The following is a 27,534-nucleotide window of genomic DNA, read 5'->3' as shown; positions in this document are numbered from 1 at the left end:
AAACTGTCTATTAATGCGGTTCATGGATCTGCGTCCGTGGAATGCTCCTCTTCCGGTATTGACAGCCCTACAGATATCTTTACCATGGTTCAAAACGCAATGCAGACCACAATAAATTGAAATTATAACATGACGTAAATTGCATTAGTATCAAATCAGGCAGCTGTGTTGCTGGTGGTCAAATTATTAATGCGATGTTAAACGTATAAATAATCTTACTCTTAAATAGCCAATTAAATTTCACATATTTGTGAACATACATAGGCTACCTGAAAGGGATGCACGGGATTCATCTAGGGCTTTTTTCTTTTTCGCTTATCATCGCCAGGTAGACAGCTGTTCAGGGAGGGCATCTGAACTCGACAAAGCCGACCTGATATATATTTTTTTATCCAGTAAATATTTATTTTTATTAATTTCTTTGGCAGGGAAGCTGTGCGCAAACAGGAATATATTATTCATTTATTTATATATAAAAAAAGCACCCCAGAAAAAAGATATTTTATGTTTTCTCTTTGTGAGGTTTGGTTTGGAGTGGCTGAAATGCATCTTTACGCACAACTGCCAGCCTGCATGGAGAGCATCTTGAGACTCCAGAGACACCAGAAGCTTCAAATACCTGTTTGCTGCTCAACACTGGCTTTTTTATAGTTGCCCTTTTAATACAATTAATTTTTTGACAGGAACTTTCCTCAATAAGCCTTTATCTGATCAAGTTCTGCTGTGCTCTAAATCACTCACAAATCTTATGATAATTTGATAATCTCCATTCAGTTTCACACAGTATTAGTTGTTTTCATGCCTTTTGCACAACATTGCAACATTTCATGCTTTTCATCTTCAGAAAGATCTTTCTTCCTCTCCATATTGCATGAGAACTGTGACTTGCTTAATAATGTGGAACAACCTCTAAGTAGGGTTTCCATAGATCTGGCAAATTATTTTGTCTGAGATTGATACCAGTTATCTAAAAAGACATGGATACATAAACAAACAAACTTCTTCTGTGATTTTTACTACAAAATACACTAAAACTTCAGAACAAATCAAGAAGATAATTAACAAACATTGGCGTATTCTGAAAACTGACAAGTCTTAAATCTTTTCAGGATCCAGCTCTCACAGTGTTCAGGTGCAGATGTAACTTGAAAGATCATCTGGTGAGATCGTATTTACCTCCCCCACCTGTCACAACACAAACTATATTACATGTAGCCGATGTACCTCGTTTAAACATCCGCACACTGGGAAACCTATCCCTATTAAAGGAATAATAAGCTGTAAAACTAGTCATTTATCTTATAACATGCCCACGTGGGAAGTCATATGTTGGTAAAACAGCTCGCGAATTGAAAACGCGCATTGCTGAGCATTGCAGCACAATTCGATGTAGAAATTTGAACTATCCATTGGCTGCACATTTTGTTGAGTCTAACCATCCTATTGCCTCTCTACTTTATGTAGGTATTGAAAGAGTTCCCCTACCGAGGAGAGGTAGCGATCTTGATCTTATTTTACTCAAACGTGAAGCCTATTGGATTTATAAATTAAGAACTCTTGCTCCTTACAGTCTGAATGTCGACTTTGATCTAAGCTGTTTTCTATAAGTGTTTTTTCTACTTTTTGATGTTGACGATGTTTCTATTGACAAATGTTGAATGATGTATATTTATTCTTGTCATGTATACTTGACAAAGTTTTTTTAGAATGATTAACTGATTGATTGTATACTTAATTGGGATTAATTGTATGCACCTGTTGATTGTCTATTTATGCTCTCTTTACTCCGAGTGATATTACACCTTGACAAAGGCTTTTTGCCGAAACGTTGGTGAATAAACTGTTTGCAAGTGAGTGTGCAGTCATATATGTTTCATGTCACAACACAGCTACCAAAACCATTTAATTGGTTTAATGAAGCATTGCTCAGTAGAAGCAGGTGGTTTTTCAGATACTGAGACCGGATGCAGAGAATGAGCTAACCACAAACATTTACCAACATCATGCACAGGGACAGCTTCTTGATCATTAAACTGGTTTCAATTTTAGGTCAAAGCAAAAAAAAAAAAAAAGTGCATGACTTCGTAATTCGTATCAACAATCAAATTGTTTGATGTATTTTAAATTTTAAATTACATCAATCAGTATGTTTGTCTCTTTGCGTAGAACAACTGTGTGTGTGTGTGTGTATTTTCTCCACTGAACATCATTTGCACCTGATGTTCACAACGGACTAAACATACAAGTCCAGGATATATTCATTCAAACCCTTATTTAACAAATACAAGCTTTGGCCCATGTCAAATATGAAATGAAAATACAGGACAAAACATTGGGCCTTGAATAATGCAGAAGCATACTATGAAGCCAATTTTCCAATAAATATAAAATATGCACAAATATTCTTGCTCCGTTGTTACAGATGTGCTTTTTTATGTGATATTAATTTCTTGCAACCTTTAAACAGTAAGATCCTCTCACTGTCACAGTATCCCTGTGAAGAAACAGACAAGATATATTTGTACACGAGATTAATAAGATCCACACACCATGAAGACTGTTTTATAGGCTATACTGTGATGAATAATAGGAGAAATGCCTACCCACCCACTTCAACAGTTCAGCAGAAGGTAAAGTTTACAATGAAGCATGTTGATTTTTGTACATTAGTTTTTTTTCTATGTAGCATACCTACATCTCAACAATATAAGACTAAAGACAGTTTACTGAAAAACTTTAAATTTGTAGTAGACTGTCTTAGATTCAGGAGATTAAGGTTAAAGGCAGTTTACAATGGAACATATTCTGGTAATTTTATATTTCCTTCACATTCTGCTAGCTTGTTTAGTGGAGTGATATCATTCTCTAAAAACCGTGACTCCAGCAGAAATGATAAAAATAAGTATTGGTTGTTGGGATAAAACTGACTGACAATTACATCATCACCACTAAATCATTACCTGGTTTAGTGCCACATTGACCACTGTAGAGTCTCTGTCGCAGGTGGCTTTGCAGGCAAATCCTGAGAAACAGATGGAAATGATGAACTGAAGGATGGAGAACACCATCATTATTCCAATGATCCCCCAACCATATCTCTAAAAAGCAGATATCATCCTGACGATCAGGGTATGTCTCAAAAAGCAGGATGTATATCAAGCTCACAAAATTAAATTCTGTCATCATTTATTCACCCTCTTGTCATAATAAAACCTGCATGATTTTTTAAAAAAGATATTTTGAAGACTGCTTTAATGCAATCACAATGAATGATAACTGGAGCTTTCACACTTCAAATAGACAAAAAGCACCATAAAAGCATAAAAAAATGGTACATACAACTAGTTCACTATCCTCCAAGTCTTCTAAAAATCATCCGATTGTCATGGTTCATCAGTATTTGTTTTGGTTTTGGGTGGTTACCCATTAAGTTCTGTATCGATTATAAAATATTGCTAATGACCTATAAGGCTCTAAATGGTTTAGCTCCTGTGTACTTAACCGATCTTCTATCGCCCTACAATCCTTCACACTCTTTAAGATCACAAAACTCTGAACTTCTGGTTGTACCTAGGATAGTTAAGTCCACTAAAGGAGGGAGAGCATTTTCACATTTGGCTCCTAAACTCTGGAATAGCCTTCCTGATAATGTTCAGGCTCAGACTCAATCTCCCAGTTTAAATCTAGATTAAAGACGCAACTCTTTAGCCAAGCATTCACATAATACATCTCATATCCTTGTACTCCAGTTATATCAGATCAAAGGCACATGACTGTCTTTGCTTAATGTTATGAACAGCAGCTATGCTAATTGTTCTCCATTTGTTTTTCTGTTTTATCTCAGGACGCCCGTCCTGAGGTGACTAGAGAGTACATCAGATGCTTCAACACCTGTAAAGAGACGCCGCCACCCCTGCAAGGACGCAAACTCTGGATCGACATGCACCATTCCAAATTTTTCTATATATCCTAATCATTGTTAACATGTATTCATTACTTCCATGAGCTCATTGTTTCTACCTCAGATTATTACATTGTTAGCTAACTGTGTGATTTGTACATGTACATTTCTGAAATTACATCATTTGGAGTCACCTCTGATAACAGTTTACTCTAAATTGTAATGTTGACATACATTTTCTGTAAAGCAGCTTTGAAACGATATGTATTGTGAAAAGTGCTATTCAAATAAATTTGAATTGAATTGTGTTTAGTTTAGTTTCCTTAGTTTCTGTTAGTTATTCTGTTAGTATCTTGGTTATTCATTGTTTGATCATCATTTGCACCTGATGTTCATTGCTGCGAATAGATCCTTTCTCATGTCTAATTCAACCAAACGTGACACTGATAGCTTTGTGTGGGGAACAAACTGAAGTTTATGGATATCAAGATTTTCAATGATTAATGACTTGAAAGTAAATTATGACAGAATTTTCATTTTTTTGGGTGAGCTTTTAAATATAGCAATTAATAGCTTAAACTAATTAATGCACATTAAAACAAGATATCAGACATTGTACATTTAGTACAATATATACAGATGTCATTTTCAGAGTAACTACGAGAATAGTAGCAACTTCGATATCCCCTTGGATCGATTCTTATCTGTATGACCATCAGAAGAACGGCTATCGCTGAAGTTATGGCACTGATCACATTCATTCCAAGACAGGCTTTCACCTACAGGGAGAAAAACTTTAAGTAAAAGGAATAGTAATGATGAACACTTGTCCTAAACTCTGTTTTTAACTATCTAAAGTAATAATGAGTCAGATATCTTGATCTGTGATTGGTAAAAGGACGAATGTCTCAGTTTGTTGCTCACTGGCTGTAATTGTACTAGCATGCCTTTCTAGCATTTTATATTAAGTGTCAAGGCCTTTGCACAGTGAGTCAGAAATTTTTCGTATTCATGATCCTAAAAATTCGTCACGCACAGAGACCTTGCACACTGAGTCCGATGCATATTAATGAATGTGTTGCGAAAAAAAATGCAAAACAATAAAATGAAGTCTTCAAGCAGTGAGCACGATTTAGTTGTCCTCTCTCTTCTTAAAAAAATAAAAAGAAAGAGGAAATTTTGGGTCCATCCAATCCCGAGATTGCATAGAGAAAAAGGAGAGTTCACCTCATCAAGGAGCTGCGTGATTATCCCGAACATTTCAAAGTTTACTTCAGGATGTCATTGGCTCAGTTTGATGCTTTGCTACTGGCACAATCTGACTGTATATTGTGTCTCTTTGTATTCCGCACGTTGTTTGTCATTCAGTGCTGCTGCTTTGTGCTGACGTGGATCAACTTTTCAGATGGCATTGGGGATTTTGGCGTTTGTGTACGGTGGCTCTGAATTGAAAATTCAAAATTGTCTGATCTGAATATTTTTATGATGGACAAAAGTTTTGGAGGCAGTGTTCAAACCTAATTGACCTAAAGGTCGAATTTATTTTTTGACATGTGAAAATTTCGCATGCGAATTTTGGACTCAGTGTGCAAAGGCCTTCAAAGTACTATGTACTAACACATAACAGGATCAGGTGTGTTTAACACCCCACAGGGGCGTCCAATCCTGCTCCTGCAGGGCCACTATCCAGCAGAATTTAGCTTAAATCCTAATTAAATGCACCTGAACCTGCTAATCAAGGTCTTCAGGGTTACTAGAAACTTCTAGGCATGTGTTGGGAAAGATTGGAGTTAAACTCAGCAGGACATTGGCCTTCCAGGAGCAGGACTGTACTCCCTTGTACTAACCCAGGTAAAAAAGTAGTATACTTTAGTGTATTTGAAATATGAATGAAGTACATGAATTATAAAACAAGTATACTTCTACTTGTTGTACTTTATTTAAAGAGTATTTGATTTGTACTTTTTAAAAGTATACTTCAAAAAAGATGTAATTAAGTTCAACTTAATAGTCCAAACAGTAAGTATACTAATTTATCAGTAATCAAATTATTTTTTAAATGTACTTTTTGAAAGTGTACTTTGTTGTTAATGTATTTTAAATTGTATTGAAGTTTATTTTTTTTAAGTGTATTAAATTTGACATACTTAGAGTGGCAATTCAGTGTACTATGTTCTCACTTCATTAGAAGTGTGACTTCTGTACACTTTATACAGTACACTCTAAAATAAGTGTATTTTTAGTGGCATATCAGAGTACTCTCATAAAATATGTTAAAATACAAAAATGTATAGTGGTAATTTAGTGTACTTTTAGTAAGTAGGGTACGCTTGTTTGTAATACAAAGTATAATTTATTAAAGTGTACACTGATTTCACTTCATCTGTAGTGTAATCTAGAGTCAGTCTGTTGTTCGTTATCTGGCTCAACTCGGTGTTCATCTTCAGTTCTCTCTTCACAGCAGTTCAGTCAGTGTACTGTTTGAGTACATGACTTACTCGGGGATATTGGTTTGTTTGAACTCAGAGGGAGTGTCAGCCACATTAAAAAAGTTAACAGCTTAAGTAATTTGTGGATTAATGTGTATTGGAGATGCGAACCGTTTAAAACGATTCAGTTCGATTTGGTGAACTGGTTCAAAAAGATCCGGTTACATCGAATGATTCGTTCGCGAACCGGATATCATCACAAACTGCTTTGTTTTGAACTCTCTCTCACAACAGATACGGAAAAGAAGACAATGCTGAATAAAGTTTTTGTTTTCGTAGTTTTTGCTATTTTTGGACCAAAATGTATTTTCGATGCTTCAAAAAATTCTAACTGACCCTCTGATGTCACATGGACTACTTTGATGATGTTTTTCTTACCTTTAGAGCTCTCGGACTAAATCTAAAATATCTTAAACTTTGTTCCAAAGATAAACAGAGGTCTTACGGGTTTGGAACAACTTGAGGGTAAGTTATTAATGACATAATTTTGCTATTTGGGTGAACTAACCCTTTAATTTGAAGAACATGCATGTTCACGTTATGTCTTGGAATACAGACCTGACTTCCCAGATTACAAATTTTAAAATCCACTTAACTCTGCCATTTTTGCCGAATTTCACTGATTAAGCAATATGGTAAAAGTGACAGTGGGCTGGTACGGATTAGGGCTGGGATAAACGATAATTTTTTTTACGATTATTTTGGCGATTATTTTTTGGCGCATCGATTAATCTAACAACTCTTTTTTTTTTTTTTTTTTTCAGTCCGATTCTATTTCGGTTTGATTCAATTATCGATAATCTCCCCATTAATTGACTAATACCAATTTATAAAAAGTCCAAAATAAAAGACTATACAAGTGCAAAGTAATGCATTAGTCAGAGGTAGCGTTCGATAAACTAGCTTGCTAAAAAAAAAGTGCATCTTGTAATTCTTCTTTCAGATGAAAATAACAACAAATTGATGTCTAGCATTCAATAAATAAAAAAAAAGGTCGCCCAAAATACTTGTTTAGAGCAATTGAAAGAATACAGTAACCAATGTAAACTTGGGGGCTTTAAGCTAACACAGAGAGTGCTTTTCCAACAAAAAATTAACAGCGACAGTGGGAGCCAGCAGCCTGTCATGGTGTCCTTCCTGAACCAACAGAATTTAACATTTGTTGAAAACGCATATCTTACTGAAAAAAGTGCATCTTTTAATTCTTCATTCACATAAAAATAACAACAACGTATAGTAGTAATACACTCTGCCACTCACCTTTTTCTTAAAAAAAAAATACTAATGTAGGTAATAGGGATGGGCATTTTTCCAAAATATTGTATTCGAATATTTGGGCTCGTAAAAAACGAATATTCGAATATTCGTTTATTTAAATGAGGTTAAACGAGAAAGACGTTATTGTTTTATATTCATCAATATTTTATAACCTTTTCTGAACAAGCTTACGATTAGGCAATATACACAACAAGCTTACATTATATCTTAAGGTTTTCTTTTAATTCAAAGCATTAAACAATATGTGTAAACAGAAAATATTATTTTCTGTTTACACATATTGTTTAATGCTTTGAATTAAAAGAAAACCTTAAGATAAAATATTAAGAACAAAAGCATTTAATATCAAGCAGCGCGAGCGGGAAAAATACTTATAAAGCAGACAGCGCCAGTTATTGTACAAAACGTGGGTCATTATACGAAAACGTGCCATTTCCCACTTTTAATGTTTGATTTTCAAAGTACTGTTTTGAAAATCTTTAAGCTCCTTTTTGGATGAAGTAGATCCTTACCTCTCAGGAAAATGTGCCGTGCCATCTCAGGCTATCTTATTTTTTTTAATTTTTTCATATAACCAATGTAAATGTGTGTGTTTGGTCAACCCTGTTACTGACATATTAATTACTTTTTGAAAAGGTTTTAAATACATATATAGAACAAATCTGATATACTGTGAAAGATAAACCCCCCGTTGTTACATTAAGAGTGTTTGTGAATTGAGAATATTGAAAGTTTTATCTTTTTTTAGTGGATGAATACGTTCATTTCCAAATGACACTCTCCCAGCATCTTCTGTTTTAAGAAAAATGTATGGAAACAAAAATAAAACACCTCAATTCAACTTTGAGTGGATTATTAGCCTCTCTTACTAAACATTTACATTCAGTTGATTACATTTTTATTTTCATTTTTTAAATGATATTAAAATATTATACAAGTAACAGGGTTGACACATCAGTAACAGGGTTGACAACAGTTACCGTATTGGTTATACCGCTTGTTTGAGTTACAGTTATGGTTGTAATGGAGTCTTAATTGGACATTCATAAACCTTTAATTCAACATGACTAATCAGCATATTTTGTATAAAGCTCTATTGAGATATTTTAGCATAAAAATGATGAAAAATGATGATGATTCTGTGGATGTAAATGTAAACCATTTGTTATATTAAAACATTAACATTGCATTGCAATTAAATGACCAATTGAACATGTTTGGCCTTAACAGAATAAGCAAAACCACTAACGATCACTTACTAAAGGCCACTATAAAAAAGTATAAAAAACAAAATGCAGATCATATAATGATTATGTAGGCATTTGGTGAGTGTGTTGTAACATGGAGTAAGTAAACTGGTGAAAAATCTTATGTCTAGAGAAATTGGGTTTAAAGATTAGACACATATCGACATTTCAGAGTGGCCATTTCCTGATTCTATCCTGAAGGTGAATGGTGATGCAGCGATTTCTTTTGTCAACCATTTCCGCCCAGCAGACAGTCGTTAGTCCTCAACTATGTCCACAACAACGTTTTAAGTACTGGCACTCAGGACCGGAGCAAAAGGACTCGGTAAAGGAACAAAAAAATTTGCCGAGTAAGTTAGATGTCTTCAGGCAGGACACTTATCAAACGTGAAGTTTTGGCAGATTGGACATTGTATGCTTGAGTTACAACAACTTCCTGTTTCGTGACGATAATAGCATGCTTTAGCATTCAGCTAAGTGTTGCTAGCATGATTTAGATTGTTTGTAGCATGTTTAGCACTGTATATTTTAGTATGTTGCATCACAGTGTTTAACAAGTCACATCCTGTTGCCAATGGGTGGCGCTATTACTATAACTGAATATTATGTAGTAGGGGTAGGACTGGGCGATATAACGCATGCGATTGTCACACGCATTTCATCAATAAAGCCGGTTCACTGATTACCGCTAAATCGCCATCACCTGCTTTCAAATGGAGCGGCATTTAATAGACAGAACCGTAGTTCACTGACAATCTACGCAATATCGCGTTTATTATCGAAGGAGATTCATCTGCGATAATGAACGCGATATTGCTTAGCTTGTCAGTGATCTACGGCTCTGTCTATTAAATGCCGCTCCATTTGAAAGCAGGTGATGGCGATTTAGCGGTAATCAGGGAACCGTCTTTACTGACGAAATGCCTGTGACAATCGCATGCGATATATCACCCAGCCCTAAGTAGGGGTGTGACGATATCTCGTGTCTCGAGATCTTGCGAGACTAAAATGTGACAAGATTTCTCGTCGAGGCGAAAAGTAGTCTTGTGATGTTGCCATGACAGAGTGGTTAGGATGATTAGGAATGAATATGACACCACTACGTTTAAATTATGCCTCCACTATCATTTTGCTTTGTATTTAAATAAAAAACATTTAATTAAGTTGGATAACGGCCACCGCCGCTCCATATTATGTAAATACTATTAGTAAGAAAAGTATGTCTGTTAAAATTCTCAGTCATCCAGGTCATTGTTATCCAAGAAGGGTTGGCTCAGGGGTGACAACCCCACAGAGGTTAAATACCTGGCACTCCCCATTAGTCATTTAGAACTGAAGAAACCCCTTGGATGAGAGGCAATATCTTCAAAAATGGAAGTACCAAGTCCAGTTGCCCTTGATTTAACCCTTCTTGGGTATACAACATGGGTAAGACACACAAAAGCATACTTGTGTCAACCCTGTTACCCTGGAATGGTAACAGGGTTGACGGTAACAGGGTTGACGAAAAAGGTTATTGGCGGCCATTACTAGCCATGAGGTATAGGTAATGACACCACATTACGTACCTTAATGAGAGGCTTAAATGTTGTTATATATGTACATTGTTAAATATGTACAAATAACTTTTTACTGTATGCTTTTCTGGTAACAGGGCTGACACAATGAGCGTGTCCCTGTCTTTCAGACATTACATAAACTCAAAGAAAATTAATTAAAAAGAAGAGAACACTTACTTGTCTTCTACCATCAACTTCATGAAAGGCAGATGATGTCACTTCCTTGAACTGATGCAACTTTTGGAACAGTCGATTATCTTTAAAGAGGGGTTTTTATAAAAAGTAACAGGGTTGACGAGAACCTAGGTACCCGACTAAATTGTTTTTTTTTTTTAAATTTGACACATGTTAAGAATAAAATCCATTCATGAATAATGAATTGACACTTAAGGCTTTATACAAGTATATGTTTTTTTATGATAGTTTGACTTTTTTGGCCTCGATAGCAAGTAGAAGTAGAAAAATCATACTGAGGGACAGGCCATTTTCAACATTTCTGCAAGATGGTTTGCACAAAAATGTGATTAAAATCCTTTAAAAACAAAAGAAACAGAAATTAATTTATTCTTATATTATGAGACATATTATGGAAACTAAATTATAAAATATTTTATTTGTTTTATGGTTTATTAAGATTTACAGAGCTTTTTTTTTCTGAGGGACACAAAATGGCACGTTTTCGTATAATGACCCACGTACATATAACCTCGAGTCAGTATATGGTTATCGTGTATAAACACGATATAAATCGTTATATTGTGTATAAACACAATATAAATTGTTTCACATGTTCATGTTGAGAAAAACAATAATATCCACATGCTCGTAAACGAGCCGTGCTGACAGACGTTGCAGAGACACAAAGATAATAATAGTATACATAACTGTGTGCTAAGCTAAGTTTCTAACAGCAGCACTTTGTTTTCTGTTCGTAAATATATCTCCCTCGACGAAACTTAAAGGAAGCATATGTCTCAAAATCATTTTGCTATCAGATAAGTTATCATCTTTGCTCACTCGGGGATAACTTACAGCTGCGCTTACCTGAATGCAGTGATGGATGGACAGCTGTCTTTCCTCACCATAGACTGTATGGGTATTTAGATTTCATGTGCTTTCTCATTATGGTGTTGATATTATGATAACTCGGTTTCATTAATTAATTTGATCAAAAGTAATTCCATTTTGTAAGATCATTTTCATCTAAGTAATTCCAAACTTTGCGAGGCAGACGACAACATTATGTGACGATCAAATAAAATAAACTTGTTAAACACGCTCCACAGCGCCACCCGGTGCATTTAGTTATAACTGCGAGTTTTAGTGCTTAGGATTTATCATGGATTCACTGCATTTACGGCCAGCAAAGCAACATAGTAAAATTCGAATAGTATTTTTATTTTTCGAATATTAATTACAGAACGAATATTCGAATATTCGACTATTTGTGCACACCCCTAGTAGGTAACTAGAATTTAATAAATGGAACATTATTGTAAAGTGTATCGATTTGTTATACACGGATTCAGATGTCTCATGAGTTCAGTGTTGGACAGATCGGTTGTTTTAACCATTCATTTAAGTGAATCAGTTCAACTGAGTCATTAGTTCGTGAATCGGACATGTCATTATTGGATGTGTAAGCGCTGTATGATTATCCCGGCAGTTTATTTTTTAGCACAACTTTTCAGCAAAAAAATTATCTCAGAATGCTCCATGTGAAACTTTGTTCATCCCAGCCCTGGTACGGAAATAACTACAAGGCCTCTGGCAAATTGGCGCAGGTACCAATACTGTGACCACAAGTGACATATTGCATTTATAGGCAACCCTCACAGGGAAAGGAAAAAAGGCGAGCTGAAGGAGCAGCTTGAGCCAGAAAAAAACAACGCAATTTTAGGTACAGTAATGTCATAGTTATGAATCCAAATCCATTGTCATGATTGATTGACAAATCCATTATAATCAATGATTGTATTTCAATGTTATACATTGTCTATCCTGTTTTCATTCATCCCCATGTCTCTTTCCTGTTTTCACAGATGCAGTGAGGGAGCGATTCCCCAACACCGAGGTGGCAGAGATCCGGGCCCTTCTACGGAGGAAGTGCAACAATGAGAGCTACAAGGCCTCTAGTAACTCAAGTCAGAGCTACAGGTGCTGGTCATATAATTAGAATATCGTGAAAAAGTTACTTTCTTTATTGTAAATTATTTTTAAAAATGAAACTTTCATATATTCTAGATTCCCTACATGTAAAGTAAAACATTTCAAAAGTTTATTTTTTTTATTTTTTTTATTTTGATGATTAGAGTGTACAGCTCATGAAAGTCCAAAATCCAGTATCTCAAAATATTAGAATATTTTCTAAGATCAATCAAAAAAATGGATTTTCAAAACAGAAAAGTTCAAGTTCTTGCTTTAGCATGTTCATTTGTGCACTCAATACTTGGTCGGCAGCACATATTACAGCAAATGACTTGCTCCTAGCACAAATTACAGCATCAGTGAAGTGTGGCATGGAAGTGATCAGCCTGTGGCACTGCTGAGGCACTATTGAGCCTTCAGATCATCTGTATATTGTTGGATCGACTGTTTCTCATCTTTCTCTTGAAAATATCCCATAGATTCAGGTCAGGCATGTTGGCTGGCCAATAAAACACAGTAATATCATGGTCAGCAAACCACTTGGAAGTGTTTTTTGCACTGTGGGCAGGTGCTAAAGTCCTGCTGGAAAAGGAAATCAGCATCTCCATAAAGCTTGTCAGCAGATGGAAGCATAAAGTGCTCCAAAATCTCCTGGAAGATGGCTGCATTGACGTTGCACTTGATAAAACACAATGGACCAACACCAGCAGACGTCACGGCCCCCCAAATCATTACTAACTTCAGAAAATTCCCTCTAGACTTCAAGCAGCTTGGATTCTGTGCCTCTCCAGTCTTCCTTCAGACTCTGGGACCATGATTTCAACATGAAATGCAAAATTTACTTTTATCTGAAAAGAGGACTTTCGACCACTGTTCACTGTCCAGTTCTTTTTCTCCTTAGCCCAGGTAAGATGCTTCTGACGTTGTTTCTGTTTCAGAAGTGGCTTGGTAGTCCTTTTCCTGAAGATGTCTAAGTGTGGTGACTCTTGATGCTCTGACTCCGGCTTCATTTGACTCATTGTGAAGCTCTCCCAAGTGTTTGAATCGGCTTTACTTGACAGTATTCTCAAGCTTGTGGTCATCCCTGTTGCTTGTGCTCCTTTGCCTACCCAATTTCTTCCTTCTAGTCAACTTTGCATTTAATATGCTTTGATACATCACTCTGTAAACAGCCACCCCATTCAGTAATGACCTTCTGTGACTTACTGTCTCTGTGGAGGGTGTCAGTGATTGTCTCCTGGACCATTGCCAAGTCAGCAGGTCTTCCCCATTAGTGTGGTTTCAAAGAACAAGAGATACCCGGAATTTATACTGTAGGGATGGTCATTTAATGAAACTCAAATAAATATTCTAATATTTTGAGATACTGGATTTTGGACTTTCATGAGCTGTACGCTCTAATCAACAAATTAAAAAAAAAAAAAAAAAAAAAAAACTTTTGAAATGTTTTACTTTACATGTAGGGAATCTAGTATAAATGAAAGTTTCATTTTTTTAAAATAATTTACAATGAAAAAATGAACTTTTTCACGATATTCTAATTATATGACCAGCACCTGTAGCATGTGTAGTAAGTTGTTTGCCATTGTTCTGTTCCCGGCATTTCAGAGAAAGTCGACTGTTCAAGGTTCCTCCTTTTGCCAATATCTGCTTTTGTGTGTTACTTTTGTGTTAATAATAAAGATCCTTTTCTGAAATGCAATTTGTAATCTGTTGATTTAATGTATTTGAACTTAATTGTAATATAATACACTTGTAGTGTAATACCAACATTCATGCTTAAGTATAACAAAATGGGGATAAAATTACAAATGAAATGTACTTTCAATTTGTTTCTACCTTACACTATAATAACATTGCACTGAAAGTACGTGTCTATGATGTTTAGGTTGTAATTGAACTTCACTTCAAAAACATTATTATTGTCATAGTGGGACACTTTAAAAGCACTAAATATAGTTAGCAAGTGCATTTGTAGATCACTTGAAATGTTACAGAGGCATACTAAATTAACTGTTTATAGTAATTATAAGTATGATAGCAGTATGCACAAAATGTACTTAAACACAACTATAATTTGCACTGCAATGCCTTTTTAAGTGTATTTACATTAGAATAGCAATACAATGCAATTGTACTGTAAGTGTGCTTAATTGCTCATGAATCTTGATTTTCATTAGTGTATTTTAGTGCACTTGAAGTTTAAAAAAAGTTGTTCCATTTTAGTATACTATTTACACTAGAAGTGTAGTTAAATAGATGTTAAGTTGAAGTTAATACATAATTGAATACACTTAACTATACTTGGATTTGACGAAAATAGTACAAAATGTAGAAAATATACTTAGTACACTTTATTAAAGTATATTTTTAATATAATTCTTTTTCACCTGGGAACACATAAAAGAATCATTTGATATAATGCACTTATTATGTATACAGTAAGTCTGTTTTTACATTGTACTTATATTTACAAAAATACCTGCATGTAATTACAGCTGTAATTAAACTCACTTAAATTACTGTAATTAAACTCACTTAACTCACTCTTAAACCTATAACCAAACCTCTCCATAATCTTACCCATATCCCACCTCTATAACAGCAAAAGTGTTTTGTAATGTGACATGAACACGTACATTATTTGCAAATAATTATGTACAAATAAGTAACAAAGTGACAAAAGAAGAGTTATCACCAACAGATTTCAGCACACTATAATCTACTGTATGTACATACCACACAGGGATGAAGTTTATTCTGCGGTGAGTACAATACCAAGTAGGAAGATCATCACTCCGATCATTATCTGGACAGTCTAGATGGAAGATATAAGAGAGGAGACACATATAGAAGCAATGATTTATTCACTAAAGGGAATCATCAGACCAACCCAAACTTATATGAGGTTCTGTCATTTTATTTGATCTAGAAGAAATTAAATACTAATAATATTCACAAAACCATGTACCATTATAATTCATCATTTAATGCATTACCCCCAGTGCCTTTGGTTGTGCTTTAAAAAATCCCTTAAGAGCCGTATTGTGATATTCTCCTCTGGCCATCATCACAAATAACAGCATTTTGTGCCGCCTGTGGATTTACTTGGATGACCACCGTTGCTTTGTCATTTGATACGACCCTGCTGGTTTCCATTCTAGGCAAAGTTTTGGATTTCTCCTGCAGAAATTAAGCATTAGAATTATGCTTTTCACAACAATTCATTTTTAATAATAACTAATATTATTTAATAAGCTTAATACAGATTTTCTCTGCTTTTCCTGCATTTATATTTAAAGTACAGCTAAAATATTGTCATCAGTGACATCAAGACACAGACAAACAGGGAAATACAGGGAAAGACAGGGGTAACACTTTATAATAACTTTAACTCATTAATAAATCATTAACAATCATTAAAAACGCTTATCAGATCATTAGTTAACATATATTTGTCACAGACACGCCAAACACAGACACGCCAACATTGTTACAATACCTTCTGTATTGTAACAATATTCACATAGCTAGAAATATGAGATAATGTGCTTGTTAATGTTTTCTAATGTACTTATTAAACATTACATAATAATTATCAGATCATTATTTAATGTAAATTAAAATGCTTATAAATGTATAAACTTTGATTCATATATTACTTAATGCATGTTTTTATATTTACAAATGTTGTGAAAAAATAGTTGAATTAGTCATTTTAAGCACTTAACACACTATTCATGTTAACATATTATTCATTAACTCATAACCACAGTCTGTAAAGGCCATACGTTTGAACCCTGAAAATGTGTCTAAAGAATTTATTAATCTTAGTTAACGTTAATTTCAACATTTACTAATACGTCGTTAAAATCAAAATTTGTATATGTAAATATTATTTAATGGTCCTGAGCTGATATTATTATCATGTATTAATTCTATTCTATTATTTTATAATAATATTAATAAATATTGTAACATATTTTGTTAATGTTAGTTAATGCATTAACTAACTTATGGGACCTTATTGCAAATTTTTCCCATTTTTACATGTCTGAGATAAACAGTTGTGAATGTGTACAGTCTTTTTGATTCGATGCCTTTGGAGCACTTTATTTTATATGTATCATCCTTTTATTCTTTTAATTCTTTTTCTTGTTATTTCATTTTTTATGTTTTATACACACACACACAAACACACACACACACACACACACACACACACACACACACACACACACACATGCACATGCACACACACACACACATCACACACATACATACATATATATATATATATATATATATATATATATATATATATATATATATATATATATATATATATATATATATATAAAGGTGCTGGTCATATAATTAGAATATCATCAAAAAAAGTTGATTTCACTAATTCCATTCAAAAAGTTAAACTTGTATATTATATTCATTCATTACACACAGACTGATATATTTCAAATGTTTATTTCTTTTAATTTTGATGATTATAACTGACAACTAAGGAAAATCCCAAATTCAGTATCTCAGAAAATTAGAATATTGTGAAAATGTTCAATATTGAAGACACCTGGTGCCACACTCTAATCAGCTAATTAACTCAAAACACCTGCAAAGGCCTCTAAATGGTCTCTCAGTCTAGTTCTGTAGGCTACACAATCACGGTGAAGACTGCTTACTTGACAATTGTCCAAAAGACGACCACTGACACCTTGCACAAGGAGGGCAAGACACAAAAGGTCATTGCAAAAGAGGCTGGCTGTTCACAGATCTCTGTGTCCAAGCACATTAATAGAGAGGCGAAGGGAAGGAAAAGATGTGGTAGAAAAAAGTGTACAAACAATAGGGATAACCGCACCCTGGAGAGGATTGTGAAACAAAACCCATTCAAAAATGTGGAGGAGATTCACAAAGAGTGGACTGCAGCTGGAGTCAGTGCTTCAAGAACCACTACGCACAGACGTACGCAAGACATGGGTTTCAGCTGTCACATTCCTTGTGTCAAGCCACTCTTGAACAACAGACAGCGTCAGAAGCGTCTCGCCTGGGCTAAAGACAAAAAGGACTGGACTGCTGCTGAGTGGTCCAAAGTTATGTTCTCTGATGAAAGTAAATTTTGCATTTCCTTTGGAAAGCAGGGTCCCAGAGTCTGGAGGAAGAGAGGAGAGGCACACAATCCACGTTGAGGTCCAGTGTAAAGTTTCCACAGTCAGTGATGGTTTGGGGTGCCATGTCAGTACCTGGTTTAAGGACCATGGTATCCCTGTTCTTAATTGGCCAGCAAACTTACCTGACCTTAACCCCATAGAAAATCTATGGGGCATTGTGAAGAGGAAGATGCGATATGCCAGACCCAACAATGCAGAAGAGCTGAAGGCCACTATCAGAGCAACCTGGGCTCTCATAACACCTGAGCAGTGCCACAGACTGATTGACTCCATGCCACACCGCATTGCTGCAGTAATTCAGGCAAAAGGAGCCCCAACTAAGTAGTGCTTGAGTGCTATACATGCACAAGAATTTTTAGAAATCTTGGCCAACTGAAAAGTATGAACATGAAAAGTTCATGTAATATTCTTAAGTAATATTCTAATTTTCTGAGATACTGAATGTGGCAAGGGGGGCGTGGTTCAGCGGAGTCTGCAGCGGGAGAGAGTGTCAGGAGACGTGCGCTGAAATGAGTGGGTTAAGCGCAAATAACAAACACCTGTCTCTTGTTTCAGTAATTGGCGTGGAGAGAGTATTTAACGCCAGGAGAAACAGGAGCGTGGGAGAGAGAGAAGGACTACTGACTGCTGCACTCCGTGGATTTCTGTTGTGTTTTGTTTGGAGTGAATTCATGTTATTTTGTGACCGTTTTGTGCCTGTCTGCACACCTGTTTATTTGAATAAAAGCAGTCAGTAGTCAAAGCCGACCCTGTCATCTTCCTTTCTATCCTACGAACTCTGTTACACTGGTGCCGAAACCCGGGAAGGAAGATGGATGCCGCCACCATGCCAGAGCCCTCCCGTGCACCATTTGCGGATCTGATTACATCCCTCATGGTCATGCAACATGATCAGCATCAGGCTCTGTTGGACTTGCGCCTGGACCAAGAAAGACGGTTCCAGGCCGTTCTACAAGCCCAGCAGGAAGACCGCGAGAGGTTCCGGAGCTGGATGGACCGGGAGGTTCGGCTGGAAGTCACGGTCCAACAAGCTGTGCCCGCCCACCTCCCTCTTCACAAAATGGGGCCTGAGGACGACCCGGAGACATTCCTGGATTTATTTGAAAAATCGGCCGAGGTGTATGGCTGGCCGTGGGATGCTGGCTGGGATGTGGTAGAATATCCTATTATGCCAGTCATTATTAAATTTCGGGGTCAATAGCATAGTGTTGAGGTGGCAGTTAATCCGCACCTCCGGCATCCATTAATTTTGGGAACGAATTGGCCAGCGTTTACGGAATTATTAGGGGCTTTATGCACGATGCTTCTTGGGGGAAAAATGCACCGGAGGGGAACGCGAGTGTGCAGGCGGGAGAGACTGAATCAGGACCACTGAGTACTGCCTCAGGGGAACAGAGCGAAATCGAGAGACTTATTCTCTCGGAGCGCGATGATTTTCCCCTGGAGCAATCTCAGGATGAGATGCTGAAACGTGCGTTTGAACAGGTTAGTACCATCGACGGTCAGCCTCTCCATCCTGGACAACCGCTTACCTATCCATATTTTGCAATTATAAAAAATAGGTTGTATCGAGTGACCCAAGACGCTCAGACAAAAGAGGATACAACCCAGTTGTTAGTTCCTAGGAGCCGCAGGGAAATGCTTTTTCAAGCGGCTCATTCTAATCCAATGGCTGGTCATTTAGGACAGGTAACGACACTAAATCGCCTCATGAACGATTTTTTTGGCCGGGCATTCACAAAAATGTGCGCAGGTGGTGCGCGGCTTGTCGTGAATGTCATCTGGTAAACCCACCGGCCACCCCAAAAGCACCTTTGCGCCCCCCTCCCATTAATGCAGGTCCCCTTCGAGAGAATTGGCATGGACCTCATTGGGCCATTAGAGCGATCAGCAAGAGGACATTGTTTTGCATTAGTCATTGTGGATTATGCAACACGATATCCAGAAGCAGTGGCTCTCCGCAACATTTCCGCTAAGAGTGTTGCTGACGCACTGTTTTCTTTAATCTCCCGAGTGGGAGATTAATAATTAATAATTATTAAAAATAATAATTAATTAAATAATAATTATTTAAAAAAAATTAAAACAAAATCATAAATGTTAATTGATGCATGCAATATTTTACCTGAAATGAGTTGTTGATGTGTAAGTCTGATCGCTCTTATGGTGTGTCTTACAAAGGAGGAGCCACAAAGGAGGAGCTTGTGTTTGTGTTATATATATATATGTATGTATAAATTATGATAAATTATGGTCACACACAATAATCCTGTAGTTGGGCACTTGGAAAAGGTGGAAATGAATAAAGACTTTGGGAGGGGGAAGAAATTATTGTTTCTTTCTATAACTTTGCATTTAATTATTATCAATATAACTCAACAAATCTAAAATATCATTTATGAGCGATAAGTGTAACATGAGAAGTTCACTGGAGCACTAAAACATTACTAAAAATGTTTTTTAGTTTAAGCTTTTCCTTTAATAAATATAAACTAGGCTTAACTTATAAAATGTATAATAATGAATGATAATTTAGATGTAATGTAATAATGAATAATGTCAGTGTCAGACAACTATAGCTGAATTTCTTAGTTTCACATCAATGAGGTGAAAGGCAGTTTGTGGTTTCTTCATTTCCTTTCCATTCTGCTAGCTATGGTTTTGCTTGTCAGCCGTACTGAGGATGGATTGGTTTATCCGACATAAGCAGACCACCGTAGCCAATAACTGACAGTAATGTATAAAAGACAAAAAAGACACAAAAGTGCATGTTTTTGTGACAACAATAAAAATATTTTTATTTCAATTCTCACAGTATGTCAATCACTGTGCTGGTCTCTCTGATGACTCTAGGATATAATAATTCAGACTCTTGGTTAACAAATACAATCTTTGTCCAGGTCAAACATGAAATGAACATATAAGACAAAACATGCCTGATGCAGAAGCAAAATTAGTTCACTTTTCCAATAATTATAAAATATGCACAAATATCCCTTGAAATGAAATTAACAGATAAGACATGTTAGTACACAAAATACTCTCTGCTACAAGAACCACAGACAATAAACTTTTTATAGGCTGTACTGTCTTTGTTCAATGAAAAGGTAGTCTAGATTTAAGATAAAGGCTGTAGTTTATAATGAAGCAAGTTGTGATTGGCTTACAGTTCCTATATCTATTTCACACACTATGATGTGCACTAAGATTAAAGGCAGCTTACTATGAAATATTATGGTTGCTTTATATTTCCTTTACATTCTGATAGCTTTAGTGGAGTGGCATCATTCTCTAAAAACATTGACTTCAACAAAAAAGTTTATCTAAATTAAAATAACCATTGATTGTTCTGATAAAACTGATTGCAAAGCATATAATACAAATAATAGCATCACCTCTACTAAATCATTGACCTAGTTTAATAAAACATTGACCACTGTAGAGTCTCTGTCGCAGGTGGCTTTGCAGGCAAATCCTGAGATAAACAAGGAGATGATGAACTGAGGAATGGTGAACACCAGTAATATTACAATGATCCGCAAACCCTGCAAAACATTCAACATGCATATTTATGAAAGTAGTTTCAGAAATAACATATCTATATTGAGTGAGTTTCTTAAAAATATATTGAAGCAGGGATCATTTTGAGCTAATTATGTGAGTGTGTCAATAATCAGGATATATATTTAAGAATGTATGCTTATATTTTTGTTTTCCATGAAATTACAGTAAATGGTAACTGGAGCATTCAAACCATTTCTTTTGAAATGCTACAATTGTTAAATGACCATTTTCCTTTGGATTGAGTCTTAAAGAAACAGATCAGTCCAATTTATGAGCTTCATAAATAGGACATCTCTACATCTGTCATGAGCTCTCATGAACATGGCACGGAAAGCTAGAGTCATAATTTTCATAATTTTCAGTGAATGACTTAAATCTCAGTCTTTATCACACAAAGCTATCATATGGCTGGGAATATAGTGCACAAATCATATGCTTTTATGATAATTTTAAAGCAATTATAATGTATGTTAAAGAGTACAGATTTCAGTATTTTTGTTCTGTATTTGTGTTCTATGGAAGAAATAAATTCATGCAGCTTTGAAAATATATGAAAGAGTGTAAATGACAGAATTTTTATTGCACATTGTGCATGTAATACCTCAGAATATAATGGATCCCCCACTGATATTATTATTGGTATGGACAGAAGAAGAATGGCGAGTCCTGCAGTTATAGCACTGATCACATTCATTACAAGAGAGGCTTTCACCTACAATAAAAGAATGTGTTAGTTTCAGGAAATTACTTGAAAACCAAGTGTGCAGTCATAACTAATAACAGTGTGGAAATACATTGGAAACAAAACAAAAGAAAAGTTATAATGTGCTAAAATCAGTGTGTGAAATGTACGTACCAGACAGAGATTGATTTTATTCTGTGCAGCAACAGACAGAGATCCAGCACTGATGTACTGAAAGAAACACAGGACATGATAAAGTTTACTCTGGAAATTAAAATTAAAAGGGAAGTAAAGCAAAACCATTAAGTGAAACTTACAATGAAAGATCCCCAGTAGGTTATTCCAAAAAAGACAACAATAGCAGGGTAAATGATGGTGAAAAGAATACCAAGAAAGAAGATCATCACTCCAATCATTATCTGGACAATCTATGTGGCAGATAAAGGTCAGGTGTTTTATTAATAATGGCATAATATGCATGTTTCAAATGGATACACAAAAAATAGAAGCTATTGATGTTTAATGTACTAGAGTCAAAACTATATATTTGCACGTGGAGGCATATGAAAAGAGATTTCCTTCATTTTAAATTACCTGGAAGAAATTAAATATTAAGAATATTATTAAAACCATATAATTCTAATTCATCATTAAATACATTACCCCTAATGCCTTTGGTTGTACTTTGAAAAATACTTTAAAAGCCGCATTGTGACTTGTGGCCCTCTGTCCATCAACAAAAATAGTGCTGTCTTGATCCGTCTGTGGATTCACTTGGATGAAAACTGTAGCTTTTTCGGTTGAGATGACATTGATAGTTTCCATTCTAGGAAAAGTTTTGTATTTCACCTGTAATAAGCATATTCATATAAGCTTATTGATGTTCATTAAGAAATATATGAACCAGAGAAATTATGGCTATTTAAAGAGGACAAAAAGATCTGTGTTTATCATAGATTTTTTAGATTTTACTTTCTGTTCCTGATATATGAAAAAAAAAAAAAAAAGAGAACATTGCCATTCAGATTCATATACACATCATAATCATTTGATTATCTAAGATAAATAGTTAATTTACATGTATGATTTATTTTTGACAAGGATGCCTTTGGAATTCACTTTACTTAAATGCCAGAGATCAAAATTTACATTGTATATTTAATTTGATTTTGAAATAGGGTATATTATTATGGTTTCTGTAGACTAATAACCGAATAAATTACAAAACATTTAAATGGAGTAAATAAAAATATAATATTATTCAAAAGGTAACACTGTATTTCAATAGAGCCCTTTAAACATTCTACGGTCAACTTATTCTAATGCGAACACTGCGCTTAACTCTAACCTAACAGACTAATAGTCTACTACAGTCTACTAATACCCTAATGAGAGTTAGTTGACATGTAGTTGCACAGTTACTTCTAGTTAGAAGAGTGTCTAAAGTGGATCAGTGAAATAGTGTAACCAAACATTAATTCAATTAATGTAACAAAAATTGTATATAAACACAGACACAATATAAACAAAGAACATAGATGCTAATTGTTAAGTAAAAGTTTATAAAATATTTTAGGTTATTAACATATATGTGTGTGTGTATATATATATATATATATATATATATATATATATATTACCTGAAATTATATATTTTTTGATGTCTAGTAGCTCTTTCGATGCATCGTTGTGTGTGTGACTCTTTGAAGAACAGTTAAGGAGGGGCTAAAAGTTTCTGTTGATGGCCGCCTTCCTCTTAAAAAGTGATTACATATAGATGAAAATAAACTACAAGGCAGAATAACTTATGGTCACTGATAAAGTACAAGAATATTTCTATCTCTCTTGGATAAATAATAGAGAATGAACTGTTCAAATAATAATAATAACGATAATAATAAATAATTACAAGAACCATAAGGCTAGAGGTTTAATAGGTAATCAATAGTATTAAACTACTATCTGTACACACACACACACACACACACACACACACAGTAGTTTTGTTGAACATTTTGTCAAATGAATGGCCCATGAATGGAAATGAATGATCATAGACCAACTCTGTGGGGGGAACTTGGAAAAATCACATTCAGATTTGGACCACAGCAAATGTACAAAAGTGTTATGTGTTTTTCAGTGGAAAAATACAAGTTTACTGTTCAGTAAACAGAGGGGTTTGTGCTTGCTGTGGGCAGCTATGTACATGATAGTCATGATAGTTTAGTTGCTTCAACTGGTAATAATGATACTGTCAGTACTGACACCAGTCTTTTTAATCTTATCAAGTCTAGTTTAAATTTATTTTTTGGCATTTTTGCCTTTATTATGACTGGACAGTAAGCAGACAGGAAGTGAAGTAAGAGAGAGAGAGAGAAAGGGGGATGAGCACCATTGCTCTGCTCAGCAGTAGACTGCTCTAGATTCAAACCAATCAGTTTAAAGATGGTTTATTAAAACACATTTAAGGTTGCCTTATATTTCTTTATCAGCCTACTAACTGTACCCATGATGTTTTAAGTAATGAGAGATATTTATTTATAAAACTTTAACTTGAGAAGACTTTTAACTTTACAACATCAAAAAAATGCTGTTTTTTCCCCCTTTGAGAACAAACATAAAAATGTGAGCAACACACTATATCATATTTTGATCAATATCTATACTTTTGAGATATCAAAATCATCTATTCTGTTTACTGAAACATTGGTCAGAAACTCTGAGAACAGATGTAAAAGACGAAACTTAGCACAAACCACAAACACCTACCAATGACAGTGAGTGTGTGTGTGTGTGTGTGTATGTGTGTGTGTGAGAGAGAGAGAGAGTAGGGTTCATCACTGTTCGACCTGACACCTAGATGAACACTTTAGAGTTGGTTTTGTGACTGTAAATCATTCTCTTTAAACGCTATTGAAGGTAGAAACGTAAATACTGAATGTAGTAACTTTAGAGACGGTTCTTAAATTTGCGGATATCAAACGTTCAGCGTCAAAACAACTTTATGCCAGTATTTGCTTTCTTAGAGCCTTTATAGTATAACCTACATCACAAATGAGGTATTTTATATCACTGCACGAGTCCATTAAACTGTGTTAAGCGTTTCATATGTCCTGATGGCAGGGGAATCCTATGACGAATGAGGGAAACCCTAGTATTACAACACAGCGCTGCAATATAAAGTTAAGGAAACTAAACAACAGAGAGAAATATATGTCTACCTCTATGGAGTCAAATTAATGCCTTAAAGTTTTGCACAAAAATAAAGTTTTGCAAAACAAAAAAAAAGAATTGAGCAATAAAAAAATGTTTTGCAAACAAAAATAAAGAATTGCAAAGGAAAAATAAAGTATTGAGCAGAAAAAAAAAAGTTTTGCAAACAAAAATAATAAATTGCAAAATAAAATAACGTAGTGCAAAAATAAAAATATAATCAATTACAAAAATCAATGACAGCTGTAATCCTATTTTATCTTTGCCACATATTTTTCATGCTCAAACCTACTAAATCATCTGCAACGCTCATTTTATTCTGTGTTTCAGTCAAGCGTGCGTTCACGATACCGGTTTTTCTTTGCGCTGCACTTTTCTGCACGGTTCTCTTTATGGCACTGGTTTGACGTGGGGGTGGAGTCAAGAAACGAGGGCACGCCCCCACGAAACATGTCATCGGCAGGAGACGCAGATCGGAACCGAACAGATCAAGCATAGAGACAGAGCGCATTTATTATAATCTGAAAACCACGCCGACCGGGGGAAAAACAATCCAACCGTCTCCATTGACTTTGTATTGCGTGAGGCTGCCTTCTTGTCTTTTCTGACTCATTACAAAAAACAGAACAATCCCTAAAAGGTGCTGTGTGACAAGGTGTACAGCTAACAAGCTAAAAAAAAAACAGAAATAAGTTTTTATAAGCTGTCGACCCCAAAAAACGAATGCTTAAGGACACAAAAGTGGATACAGGCAGTGAGACAGAGCGCAACGGGTCATATTACTATAAGAAATGCATTGGAGGGGGTCGTAATCGGCGACAACATATGCTAAACAAACCAACAAAAACAAATCATTCATTATTTTTAACCATGTCAAAGAATTATTTCACCTGTCGCCGATTACGTTCCCCTCCAATGCATTTCACGGGGGTGTGCCCCCGTTTCTTGACTCCACCCCCACGTCAAACCGGTGCCATAAAGAGATCCGCACTGAAAAGTGCAGCGCAAAGAAAAAACGGTATTGTGAGCGCACGCTTGACTGAAACGCAGAATAAAATGAGCGTTGCAAATGATTTAGTAGGTTTGAGCATGAAAAATATGTGGTGTAAGATCAACAGATCCTCAGATACGTTGATCTCCTGAGATATGGACAGCACAAACGCATACAGCCATTTGTCTCCACACCCCACAGCGTGAAGTTGCGGGAAGGCTTCTTTCTATCCTGTCCTTCCTTCGCATTTGCTCCTTCTCCCCCACTTCCTTCCCTTTACACATTCTTCCCATCACTCAGTTCACTTAAAAAGATTATATACAAATTATAATGTTCTGTCAATGCAAATGAATTAACAGTCATGTTTGGTATCATTTGAAATGTCTCAGTGCAACTGGTACAATGGTCTCGTCTACATAAAAGTAAACCAAAGGTATTAAAGGTTTTAAGAGTTTTAGAGATACTTTGGTTGCAACCATGGGTGTTTCTCTATCCCAGGGTCTTTCATCTAAATTACCTCCTGTTCCACAGCAAGGTGCGAACGCCTGAGGTCTGTGACCCTAGTCAATGCAAATTCTGATTGTAAGTTCATGCCCCACATTGGGGGATGTTTTGTCTTGGTCTGAGTATTTAAAGAAATGTTGCAAAAGGCTCAGAGCGACTCTGTATTCAGATGGAGCCCACATTGCATGTCAGGTATGCATCTTACTCTATTTCTGAGCATTTGCTGTTTCGTATTAATCATCTTTGAATTGATTATGTAATTGGCATGATACATTTACCTGACCAATAAATTGTCACATTTGACTTTATTCTGATTTACTCTGAAATTATTGACTTTAGTAGATTCCGATGTATCCATTGTTACCGCAAATCTGCGTCAGGTTAGTAACGGACTAAAGTCCAGTTGAATGGAGCATAGGGCACACTAACTGTGATTTTAGAGCTCCGACTAACGCTTGGCATTAGTTCAAGTGTACTTAGACTGTAAAGGCTAAAAAGGGAATTCTGTTTAGGGCAACAAATGTTGATCGACCAACCTAAATAGGGTGAGCCTTACCTCTGTTTATTGTAACGTTACTCTAGCTAAGTGTACATGGGAAACTATGGCATAACCAAACCAAAGCTACTATAAGAGAAGTAATATTGGTCGGCTTATCTGTAGTAGTGGTTATGACCCCTGACTAGAGTTAGTGTTACTCTAATTCAAGTGTATACAGTTCTATGGGGGACTAAACCAAATACTTTTAGAGAAAGCAAGCATGAGAGCGGCACTCTA

General features: G+C 35.5%; 1 protein-coding gene across 1 annotated transcript; it reads right to left on the bottom strand.

The window, feature by feature from the left end:
* Window positions 1-21,218: 21,218 nt before the first annotated feature.
* LOC137036183 (membrane-spanning 4-domains subfamily A member 12-like) lies at window positions 21,219-22,876 on the bottom strand. Its single transcript, XM_067410221.1, has 5 exons — window positions 22,715-22,876; window positions 22,369-22,479; window positions 22,226-22,282; window positions 21,971-22,081; window positions 21,219-21,350 (listed from the first exon to the last, which is right to left on the bottom strand). The coding sequence occupies exons 1-5, from the start codon at window positions 22,874-22,876 to the stop codon at window positions 21,219-21,221; spliced, it is 573 nt and encodes a 190-aa protein (XP_067266322.1).
* Between the last annotated feature and the right edge of the window lie 4,658 nt (window positions 22,877-27,534).

This window comes from Chanodichthys erythropterus, chromosome 14, assembly GCF_024489055.1.
Source record: "Chanodichthys erythropterus isolate Z2021 chromosome 14, ASM2448905v1, whole genome shotgun sequence".
NCBI classification, from domain to species: domain Eukaryota; kingdom Metazoa; phylum Chordata; class Actinopteri; order Cypriniformes; family Xenocyprididae; genus Chanodichthys; species Chanodichthys erythropterus.
Note: the sequence above shows the minus strand (reverse complement) of the source record. Positions and strands in the feature narration are given on the sequence as shown.

Excerpts from the sequence above, each read along its gene's own strand:
- LOC137036183 (XM_067410221.1), bottom strand. The coding sequence starts at position 22,876 with ATGGAAACTATCAATGTCATCTCAACCGAAAAAGCTACAGTTTTCATC. Across the intron at positions 22,480-22,714 it reads TACAACCAAAGGCATTAGGG|ATTGTCCAGATAATGATTGG; the intron begins GTAATGTATTTA and ends TCTGCCACATAG. Across the intron at positions 22,082-22,225 it reads ATAAAATCAATCTCTGTCTG|GTGAAAGCCTCTCTTGTAAT; the intron begins GTACGTACATTT and ends CTTTTATTGTAG.